Source organism: Rattus norvegicus, chromosome 13 (assembly GCF_021556685.1).
Source record: "Rattus norvegicus strain SHRSP/BbbUtx chromosome 13, alternate assembly SHRSP_T2T, whole genome shotgun sequence".
Classification (NCBI taxonomy): Eukaryota; Metazoa; Chordata; class Mammalia; order Rodentia; family Muridae; genus Rattus; species Rattus norvegicus.
In genome coordinates this window covers 48,512,501-48,523,884 of record NC_141546.1, presented here as the reverse complement: position 1 = coordinate 48,523,884, position 11,384 = coordinate 48,512,501, and the positions used below count along the sequence as shown (strand labels likewise).

The following is an 11,384-nucleotide window of genomic DNA, read 5'->3' as shown; positions in this document are numbered from 1 at the left end:
AAAGTCAGGTCCCACCATACTCAGAGCTTCTCTTAAAAAAAAATCTAATTTGATTATCATGTGTATGTGTGATTAGGAGGGCAAGGGAAGCCAGAGGACAATTTTGAGGAACTGGTTCCCTCCAGGTTCTCAGAGCTGAGCTCAAGTTGGCACATGTTTGCCCCCAGGCCTGTGACAGTTTGACTGCTGAACCCCATGAGGTGAAGGTGGTAACTAACATGTTGTCCTCTGTAGACCTGACCCCCGCCCCCAAAGTCCAGGTAAACAGTGAGCAGCAGGGCTGTGCTTCACTGCCTGCCCACTGCGAGTCATGGCCCAGCTGCACGAGCTTTACAAGGGTTAGTCACAAACACGGACACCTCGGCAGTGAGTCCTGATGGTGCCTTTCCATATCATCTTACTGAGGTCCGATGAGAAAGACCTGATCTTCTAGTCTTTTTTTTTAAAAAGATTTATTTATTTGTTTACTTATTTACTTATTATATGTAAGTACACTGTAGCTGTCTTCAGACACACCAGAAGAGGGCATCAGATCCCATTACAGATGGTTGTGAGCCACCATGTGGTTGCTGGGATTTGAACTTAGGACCTTTGTTAGAGCAGTCAGTGCTCCTAACCACTGAGCCATCTCTCCAGCCCTGATCTTCTAGTCTTTGAGAAGCATGTGTTTTACAGGGTAAGTAGGATAACTCTTTTTAAAGACAGAGTCTTACTATGTATACCTGGTTGGCCTGCATTTGCTATGAGGACCAGGCTGGCCTCTGCCTCCCAAGTCCAGCAGATTCTGTGGGCTTTTAAAGATTTATTTATTTACTTATTTATTTATTTATTTAATTTATATGAGTACACTGTAGCTGTCTTCAGATACACTAGAAGGCATCAGATCCCACTACAGATGGCTGTGAGCCACCATGTGGTTGCTGGGAATTGAACTCAGGATCTCTGGAAGAAAGTCAGTGCTCTTAACCACTGAGCCATCTCTCCAACCTTTCTCTGTGTGTGTGTGTGTGTTTTTTTTTTTTTTTTTTAAATAACTTTATGTGCTCTTTCTAAGCCGGCACTCCATAAGGACGAAGCCATGTTCAGCTCGAGCGCCAAGATAGTGAAGCCCAATGGCGAGAAGCCGGACGAGTTCGAGTCCGGCATCTCTCAGGCGCTGCTCGAGCTGGAGATGAACTCAGATTTGAAGGCGCAGCTTCGGGAACTCAACATCACCTCGGCAAAGGAAATCAAAGTCGGTGGTGGTCGGAAAGCCATCATAATTTTTGTACCAGTTTCCACAGCGGAAATCTTTCCAGAAAATCCAAGTCTGGCTAGTTCGTGAATTTGGAGAAAAAGTTCAGTGGGAAACACGTAGTCTTCATTGCTCAGAGGAGGATTCTGCCCAAGCCAACCCAGAAAAGTCGTAAGAAAAATAAGCAAAAGCGCCCCAGAAGCCGCACCCTGACAGCAGTGCACGACGCCATCCTTGAGGATTTGGTCTTCCCAAGTGAAATTGTGGGCAAGAGGATCCGTGTGAAACTGGATGGCAGCCGGCTCATAAAAGTTCATTTAGACAAAGCATAGCAGAACAACGTGGAGCACAAGGTCGAAACTTTTTCTGGTGTGTACAAGAAACTCACAGGCAAGGATGTTAACTTTGAATTCCCAGAGTTTCAGTTGTAAACAAAATGACTGAATAAAGTGTCATTCATAATAAAAAAAAATAACTATGTGTATGAGTTTTTTGTCTGCGTGTATGTCTGTGTATCATATTCATGCCTGGTCCTGGAAGAGGCCAGGAGAGGGCCAGAGGTGTCAGATCCCTTAGAACTGGTTTACAGTTGTGAGCTGCCATGTGATTGCTGTGAACTGAACCTGGGTCCTCTGCAAAAGCAGCAAACACCATTAACCACTGAGCCATCTCTTCAGCCTGATTCTGAGTTTTGAAATGACAATTTTGTAGAAGTAAATAGGTTTAGGCAAACTCAGCTGCTTTCCCGAGTGGGAATTGAAGGGATTTTCTTGTTTGTGTGCTAGGTGTTACACCAGATGGGCACAGGCTACACAGGTACCCTACCTGTAGTGTGGGATTGCAGGATGCTGTAGGCACAGCAGCAACCATTGGTCACCTCTGTCCACTTCAGATGAGGAGCAGTGGAGTTGCCTGTTAATACTTGTTAACCTGTGACAGAGAGGAAGAAGAGGTAACATAGGTGAAATGTTTTACGGGTCATCTTGAGCGATGATGACTCAGCCACTTGAGACCTCAGGCTAAGCACCTTCCTTCAGGACTCCCTTTCCTTGGCTCTCACAGAGTATGTATGTACTCTGCCCACAGACAGACAGACAGACTCCAACATCGCTGTTGAAATGACTTTATTTCGTTCACATCAAACTGAAATGGCAGAACAGTAGCTAAGGTTTTTTGGTCACTGGGTCAACAATGTTTGCCAGTTCTCCAAAAAAGAAACAAGCTGACTTTGAGACCAGCTTGGTCTACACAGCAAGTTCCAGGTTGGTCAAGTCTACTTGAGACCCTGTCTCCAACAACCTCCACCACCACCACCCTCCAAACAAACAAACAAACAAACAAAAGAATGTGGCTAGCAGGAATAGAAAATTTTTACCAGAGAACAAATAAAACAATAAGACACTCTAAAAAGTCAAAGTGGCAAATGCTTTTTAATGATAAAAAAAAAAATACCCAGGGTTATCAGCAGAAAATGAATGCTCTTTCCCTCTGCTGCGGGAGTGAGGGTGGGGTGGGCACATTGGCGGGGTTTGCTTTGAAGAATGAGTCCATACAGCAAAGCCGTGATAGCGTCCCTACCCTGCGACTCTGCTTCTGTGGCGAAAGCCAAGGAACTAAGGACAGCTAAGCACCCTTGCTGCTGTGCTGTTATTAGCAACTGCAGGCGACACAACAGGGGATCACTGAAAGCATAGGCCAGCACCACAATGGCACACTGGCAATAGTGTGCACAGCTGGGCGTACTGACAAGAAGACATTCCCTATTCTGTTAAAATAAGTTATAAGAGTACACGGTATGATCTCATATTTGCTTTGAAGACTACATTTGCATGTACACAAAGACACTGATGACATACACATTTCCACTGGCGAGCTGATGGAAATGTTAAGTAGAATTTCATACTGATTCTTATACTGATATACGATGAACGTGTATCGTTTCTGTGATTTTAAAAGGGGGCAGAATTAAAAGCCTAGTTTAGTTCAGGTCTTTGACTTGTGACATGAGTGTCCTAGAGGCTTCTGTGTTTGTTCTTTCTGACCTGGGCGGGTCCTCTCAGCTGTCTTCCCGCAAAGGTGCCTATTTGCTGGAAAACAGGGTCTCTCCTTTGCTGCTTAGAGAACATTCAGATTCAGGGTGGGGAAGGAAGCGAGCAGGGTGCCCGTAAAACCGTGCCCAAGACTTGGTTAAGAGGATCTTTAAGAGGGAACCCTTAAAAAGCTTCAGCGAGGGAAGAACACTCAGAAAACAGATGCCAAGAAAGAAACTTTTGTTTTTTCATTTGTAAAATTTTTATTCACGTGCGTGCGTGCGTGTGTGTGTGTGTACGCGAGTGTGCTCACTTGTTTGTATGGGTGCCACACACATGAAGGCATCTGCAGGGACCAGAAGGCGCAGATCTCCTTGAACTGGAATAAACCTCCCATGAGGGTGCAAGGTCCTGAACTCAGGTCGCCTGAAAGAGCAGCAAACATTTTTAACTACGTGTCACTTTTGCAGGTCCTACTTGTTTATTTTGTGTTTTGTTCATTTGAAACAAGATCTCCATAGTACAGGCTGGCCTTGAATTTGATATTATAGTAACTGAGGCTGACCTTGAACTCTTGATCTGCCCCCACTTCCTAAGCTCTGGCATGAGGAATAATGAAGTCTCTACTTATCTCAATTTAGGCCCTCAGAGGAGGGGATGATGACACAGTATTTGAACCTGTTTACACAGAGTCCTTTTAAGCTACTGAGTCACTCCAGAAGAGAAATGACAGAGTAACTGGAAATCATATTGAAGATTTAAGTTGGCTAATAATAAGAAAAGGTAACACCTTGTCCATAACAATAGAAATGTCCGTGGAACAGGTTTACAAGAGAGTCTGGCACACAGCTAGGGCTGAGTTTTCCTTAGGGTTGACATCAGGGGCAAGGAATGACTAAAAAGAGAAACCTGATCAAGATCTGAGGGAAGAGGAGTCGTGTTCATCCTCATTATAAAATGCCACTATTGACCCGGAAAAAAGGCTCTCAAACACAGTACTAAAAATGTATCTAAAGTGAGGTTTAAATACTGACATCTGTAAATGTTTTACTTTTAAAAAGAATAAATTACTGTAGATAAGTAGGTCACATACAATGAGATTACTCTCAAATACTTGTATGCTTTATGTTTTTTGAGACAACATCTCACTTGGCCCAGTCTATGTAGCTAAGGCTGCCCTTGAACTCCTGATCTTCCTGCCTCTACCCACTCAAGACCTAGGATTACAGATGTGCACCCTATCACACTTGGCTTCTAGAATGAGGAAAGGTGGAGTTTCAAATATTAGCATCTTAGTTCCCGTCGTGATGGCTAAAGATGAATGTTGTTCTTGCTGAGAAGAAGAGAGCTTGGCATCGAGGTGCGGAGGCAGAGTGCCGGGAACCAGACTACACTGGTAGAGCACTCGCGTGTTCTTCCATGTTCCAAGTCAGGGGAAAGGGCTCTAGGACACATGTGACAGAGAGGACTAAGTAGGAGACATGCTCTGAGGCCTGAGGAAACAGGACCGGCCCTCTGCAAGTTCAAGGGCAAACACCGGTGCTTATATTAGTACCAAGAAGTCTGCCAGCACTGCTGACACATCAGTGTCGGTTCTTGTGGGCAGAGCTTTATAGCTAGGGTGGAGCCAAGTCCCAAACCCCTCAGTTACTCGTGGGAAACTCGCTCCAAGGCCACATAGAAGCTGTTCTTGTCATCTAGGCAATGCCAGCCAATGGGTCCAATCTCACAGTCTGCACAGACTAGAAACTTGACGTTGCCCACGTCCTTGGTAAAGCCCACGTTCTCAAAGATGAACATGTCATTAACCAGCCAGTGTTCCTCGAGGACATCACCATCAGGATTGCTGCCGTCCACCAGATCCGGCTTCTTCCTCATGGAGGGGAGGAAAAGCTGCAGTGGGAGAAAACATAAGGGTATAAAAGCTGAACTGGCTTCAGTCACATCTCACTCCCATTGTGCCCAGGCTGGACCCTGATGCCTGCGGCTTTCTGGAATGGGAGGAAATAACAAACACAGCAGACCTCACATCAGAGCACAAACTAGGATGCTGGCCGCTTTCGGTGTCTGCCCTGGTAATACTATCACCATCATTATCAATATCTAGAGACATAGTCTTCCATTCTTTAGCTGGTGTTTAATTCACAGATGTCTACCTGCTTCTGCCTCCTTCCTGAGTGCTCAGATTAAAGGCATGCCCTCACCACATTTGACTTGTCCTGTTTTTGTTTTTTTAATTTTTACTTTCCATAGTCATTTTTTAAAGTATTTTTATTTATATGAGTACACTGTCACTCTCTTCAGACACATCAGAAGAGGGCATCAGATCCCATGACAGATGGTTGTGAGCCACCATGTGGTTGCTGGGGATTGAACTCAGGACCTCTGGAAGAGCAGTCAGTGCTCTTAACTGCTGAACTATCTCTCCAGCCCTCCATAGTCAGTCTTTCTTTCTTCCTTCCTTTCTTTCCTTTCTTTCTTTCTTCCTTCCTTTTTTCTTCATCTTTATTAACTTGGGTATTTCTTATTTACATTTTGATTGTTATTCCCTTTCCCGGTTTCCGGGCCAACATCCCCCTAACCCCTCTGCCTCCCCTTCTCTATGGGTGTTCCCCTCCCCATCCTCCCCATAGTCTTTCTTGAATCAATTGTATACATTCAATTGGTACACAGCACCAGTCAATAGTGTCAGCTTCCAGAGCTGTCCTTTTGCCTGCCCATTCCTTCCCTCCCAGTGATGCCAACTGTAGGCCAAATCGTGAGGACCTCTTCATGGTCACATAACTCTAAACCTCTCCTACACACCCCTCTTCCCCACCCCTCCAATTGCTACAACTGCCCACAACGTCAATGCCATACATGTATTTAACTCTCAGGCTGTAGACAGTGTTCACTCTGGTTTGAATCTGGCCCTATGCTCTACTCTGACTACATCACTGTGAGGCCACAGTGGACTTTTTCTTTATGACCACCGAGCTCAGCAGCAAGGTCTGATGGGAAAGGGAACCAGAGTGTTTGCTCTGAGTCTTAAGAGATATGGGCAGGGTACTCCAGCTTCTCTGCTTCACTGTCCACAGAGGTAACAGGCAGGCCATGGCCTAGGTTCACCTCACTTCACTGTGTATCAGCCACACTGGCTGCCTTGCTTCCTCAACAAGCAGTAAGACGGTTCTGTCTGTACAAGTTGGCATGGCTGGTCCTTGCTGGCTGATATTTAGCACAAATATAACCTCAGGAAGTCTCTGACCCACAAACTGAATGAATTCCATACTGCCTATCTCTAGTGTGTGTGTGTGTGTGTGTGTGTGTGTGTGTGTGTGTGTGTGTGTGTGTGTGTGTAATCACTGATTCATACCTTGCACATATGTAAAGTGCACAGCCTGCCACATTTGGGCACATGTATGTGCTGATGAAAACACCATAATTAAGATAGAAACATTCATCATACTCATCAATTTCCTCATACCATGCTATTTCCTGAAAATGTCATATTAGGTTTTGTGTATCAATGTTTGTCCACATGCATGTGTATGTATGTATGTATGTATGTATGTATGTATGTATGTATGTATGTATCATATGTGTGCCTGTTAGATCCCCTGGAACTGGAGATATAGTTGGTTAAGAGCCACACTATGGGTGCTGGGACTCAAACCAGGGTCTTTTGTAGGAGCAGCAAATGCTGTTATCTGCTGATCCATCTCTCCAGCCCCTAACAATGTCTCTTTAATTTGTTGTTTATCTTTCTCTATTAAAGTATCTGTTCCTGGATTGGATTTATCTTATAAAAAAGAAAATCTAACTTTAGAATTTGACATGCTATCTCCAAGATATTTTTTAAATTTTTGCATGTGCATATGTTAAGTGTGTGCAATGTTATGTTTGGGGAGCCTGTGTAGGCCAGAAGGGGGTGTTGGATCACCTGGAACTAGTTGAGGCAATTGTGAGCCACTGGACATGAGTGCTGGGAACTTAATCATGTTTTCTGGAAGAATAAGGGCTCTAAACAACGGACCCACCTCTCCAGCTCCTACCCCGTAAACCCTGCAAACGTCAACGTATCTTTCCAGTCTACAATTGCTAGACTGCAGATGCACACAAACAACCACTTTTATCTCCTCTGTGTGTAGAGCGTGCATACTCTCTACTGCAAAATGCAATGCCAGCAAAACTTACTAACCCTGGGGAATCAAGCCTTCACAGGACCAAGGGCCTCTCCTCCCACTGGTGCCCAACAAGGCCCATCCTCTGCTACATATGCAGCTGGAGCCATAGGTCCATCCCTGTGCACTCTTTGGTTGGTGGTTTAGTCCCTGGGAGCTCTGGAAGGTCTGGTTGGTTGATATCGTTTTTCTTCCTGTAGAGTTGCAAACCCTTTCAGCTCCTTCAGTCCTTTCTCTCACTTCTCCATTGTGGACCCTGTTCTCAGTCCAGTGGTTGGCTGTAAGCATCCGCCTCTGTATGTGTCAGGCTCTGGCAGAGACTCTCAGGAGACAGCTGTATCAGCTCCTGTCAGCATTCACTTCTTGGTATCTGCAATAGTGACTGGCTTTGGTGGCTGTCCATCATACTTTAGAGACAGCATCCTGCTATAGCCCTGGCTGGTCAAAAGTTATAATCCTCCTGTCTCACAGCTGCCTGAGTACTGGGATTAAAAGGCAAAATATATACATACTTTTTTTTCTCCCTTTTCTTTTTTTGAGACAGTCTACTATGAGGCTGACTGACTTTGAACTCATTATGTAAACTAGGCTAACCTAAAACTCAGAGGTCTGCCTGCTTGCATCTCATGAATGCTGGGATTAATGGCATCACCATGCTCAGTTTCTTCCTCTATATGCACCATGTATGTGTTAGTGCCTGCCGAGGTCAGAAAAAGGCATCGGATCCTCTGACACTGGAGATACAGATGGTTGCGAGCTAATATGTGGGTGCTGGGAACCAATCCTGAGCCCTGCAAGAGCGACAGATCAAGGAATGTTTTCAGTTCCAGACAGAGTGGCAGAGCAGCTCTCATCAAAGGGGACAGGGGACAGAGTACTGCAATAACAAGATAACAGGCAGGGCAAGAGACAGCCCAAGCACAAGCCCCACAGTGAGCACGCTCTACAGTCGACACAGGTTCTGAGTTCACCCACAGGCCACCCTCATTAGCTGATCCTCACAGAGCAGAGCCAGAGACACTCTATTCACCTCCTAGGTGTTTCAGTTAAGTTGACAAGATTAAACACCACAGCCAGATGTAGTGGTGCACACCTCTGATCCCAGAACTCCAGAGGTGAAGGCAGGTGGATCTCTGAGTTTGAGGCCAGCCTAGTTCACCACATAGTGAACACCAGGACAGCTGGGGCTGCATGGTGAGACCCTGGGTTTGGGGGGGGGGAGGCATTAATTATAGCAGCAGTAATATTAAAACAATCCTACTTTATGTAACTAAGATTCATGTTTGATTTGATTTGTGAGGGGTTTTTGTTTTTGTTTTTGTTTTTTTTTTGGTATATGTGTGGTGGTAAGATTACACTGACCATTTGGTGACTTTAAAAGGTTGGTGTTTTTTGCACACGTGTATGTCTGTGTCAATGAATGCCACTCGGGGCTGGGGATTTAGCTCAGTGGTAGAGCGCTTACCTAGGAAGCGCAAGGCCCTGGGTTCGGTCCCCAGCTCCGAAAAAAAAAAAGAACAAAAAAAAAAAAAAATGAATGCCACTCGTGTGCCTGCCTGTGGAGGTCAGAACCTCTGGATCCCTTGGAGCTTCGGTTAGAGAGGGTTTTGAGCTGCCCAGTGTGGGTCCAGACCCTCTGGAAGTGCAGTTAAGTGCTCTTAACTGCTGAGCCACCTCTCCAGTCCTCACTTAAGCAGTTTTCTGTGTATAGTTCAGTACATAAGAATGCTCACAGGATTTTACTGTCACAGTCAACAGCCATCACCAGAGCTGCTGCTTCATCTCCTCAAACTGAGACTCTGGTCCACTGAACTCTCTCATTGGCCTTGAGAACAGCAACCACCACATCCCTGTCTTCTAAAGAAGCAGGTCTAGGCATCTCATGGATGTGGGATCAGCCTGTGCACGTCCTTTTCTGACTGGCTTGTTTCACTGACTGTCCTGACAAGCTCACATTTAGTGTTAAGAAGTAACACAAAGGAGCTGGGGGTAGTGGCATATGCCTTTACTCTCAGTAGAGGCAGGTGGATAACTTGAAGGTCAGTGAGGGCTACACACATTAAGGCCCTGTCTCAAAAGTTAACAAAACCCAGAGAGCTCGTTTGGGAGCAGCCGGGAGCTGCCCGTTGGAGGACTCAAGTTTGGTTCCCAGGACTCAAAACTCCCTGTACTCCAGCTCCAAGTGGTCTGAGGCTTGCTTGTGGACTCTGCTGGAACTTGCAGACACGTGCATATCACACACACACACACACACACACACACACACACACACACACACACACACAAATGAAGGCACAAATCTTTTAAGGCCTAACTAGCATAGAACCCTTTAACCCAGGACTTGGGAGGCAGAGGCAGTCTGTCTACCAAGATAGTTCCAGAGAGCCAGGGATACAAAGTGAGGCCCTGTCTCAAAAGACAAAATAACGACAACAGGACGACAACAACAACAACAACAGCAGCAACAACAAAAGTAATACAAATTCCTTAAACCTAAGTCCTGGAAGGCAACACCTTACAAATCTGACAGCTCTCACAGCCAGAGAACAAGGATACAACACTGTGATCACACCCGGATCTCGCTAGCTGTCTGAGTTTTGTTCTGTTTTTCACTTAAGTTCTTCTTGCTCAGGGTGGCCTTGAACTCTGATCCTCTTGCCTCTGGTTCCTTGGTTCCCCATTTACAGTGCTCATCTGCCTGCATATTTAGTTCTATGCCATTGTTTTCATCATTACAGGTAGGGCAGCACCATCACAAGAACACTGCTGTCCTATCCTACCACATCCAGCAATGCCTTGTCCCTCAATCTCATCCACTGGCAACCACACATTCATTCTTCATTTCTGAAAATTTCTCATTTCAAAGATGTTACACAGACTGAGTGTAGTGGTGCAGCCTTTAACCACAGCACCCAGGAAGCAGAGGCAGTGGGTCTCTGTGAGTTCCAGGACAGCCTGGATTACACAAAAGAGACTGACTCAAAAAAAAAAAAAAAAAAAAAAGATGTTACGCAGACCTGCCTGGCAAAGCTAATCCCAGCTATGTGAGATGCTGAGGTGGGAGAATCATGAGTTCTAGGCTGGCCTGGTCAGCAAACTATCAGCTTACAGAACTGCTTGTCGAGCATGCACAAAATCCTAGGTTTGGTCCCTAGTACAATATAAACTAGACTTGGTGGTCCATCATGCCTATGAGTCTAGCACTTGAGAATTCAAGGCCATCCTCTCAACTGCACCCGCAGTCAAAGTCAATATAGACTACATGAGACCTGTCTCACATTAATCACACACACACACACACACACACACACACACACACACACACACACTCACTCTCTCTCTCTCTCTCTCTCTCTCTCTCTCTCACACACACACACGCACACGCACACAAGGAGGGGGAGGGGCCTCATGACGGCACACGCTAGCCCTGGAAAGATCAAGGCAGTAAAATCTTCAAGATCTTCAAGTCTTGGTAACACAAAACTGCAGGCCAGCCTTCCGAGCACAGTGAAACTCTGTGTCACATACATAGAGGAGTGGAGCAAGCGAGCGAGCGAGTGAGCGAGAATCTCATACAAATAGATGTGTAAAGCTGTAAGTGTGGAGGACCGGCTCTCTCACCAGCTTGACTCTGTAGATTCACTCAAACTGGCTGTGCTGCCAACACTTGAAGGCAGAGGTGGGAGGATGCTCAGAGCTCAGAGCCTGTTCCCTGGGTGCTTGAGAGGGAAGAGTGCTGAGCGCTAGCAGCAAGCACCATGGCTTCCGTGGCCCCTGTTTCAGTCCCTGCTCTGCTTCAGTCACTGACTTGGCTTCCCTCAACGAATGGACTGTAGCAGGACATATAACCAAGTAAACCCTTTCCTCTCCCAGTGCTTCTGGTCCAGCCTTTATCAAATCACAGAAGATGAAGCAGGGCAGAAGCTGGTCCTGAGAGTGAGTAAGGTGTGAACATTT

The 11,384-nt window shown here is 45.8% G+C and overlaps 1 protein-coding gene and 1 pseudogene across 3 annotated transcripts in view; one reads left to right on the top strand and one right to left on the bottom strand.

The window, feature by feature from the left end:
• The first annotated feature begins 1,054 nt into the window (after positions 1-1,054).
• Rps7-ps10 (ribosomal protein S7, pseudogene 10) lies at positions 1,055-1,698 on the top strand (annotated as a pseudogene).
• Positions 1,699-2,341: 643 nt separating this feature from the next.
• Positions 2,342-11,384, bottom strand: part of Rabif (RAB interacting factor) — a 12,626-nt gene continuing 3,583 nt past the window's right edge. Inside the window, exons 1-2 of one of the 3 annotated variants that reach the window (XM_087580770.1) lie at positions 7,445-7,533; positions 2,342-5,157 (exon numbers count right to left, since the gene is read on the bottom strand). In XM_087580770.1, coding sequence (XP_087436896.1) covers positions 4,912-5,142 — 231 coding nt within the window. In that variant the 5' untranslated portion in view covers positions 5,143-5,157; positions 7,445-7,533 and the 3' untranslated portion in view covers positions 2,342-4,911. 3 annotated transcript variants of the gene reach the window in all.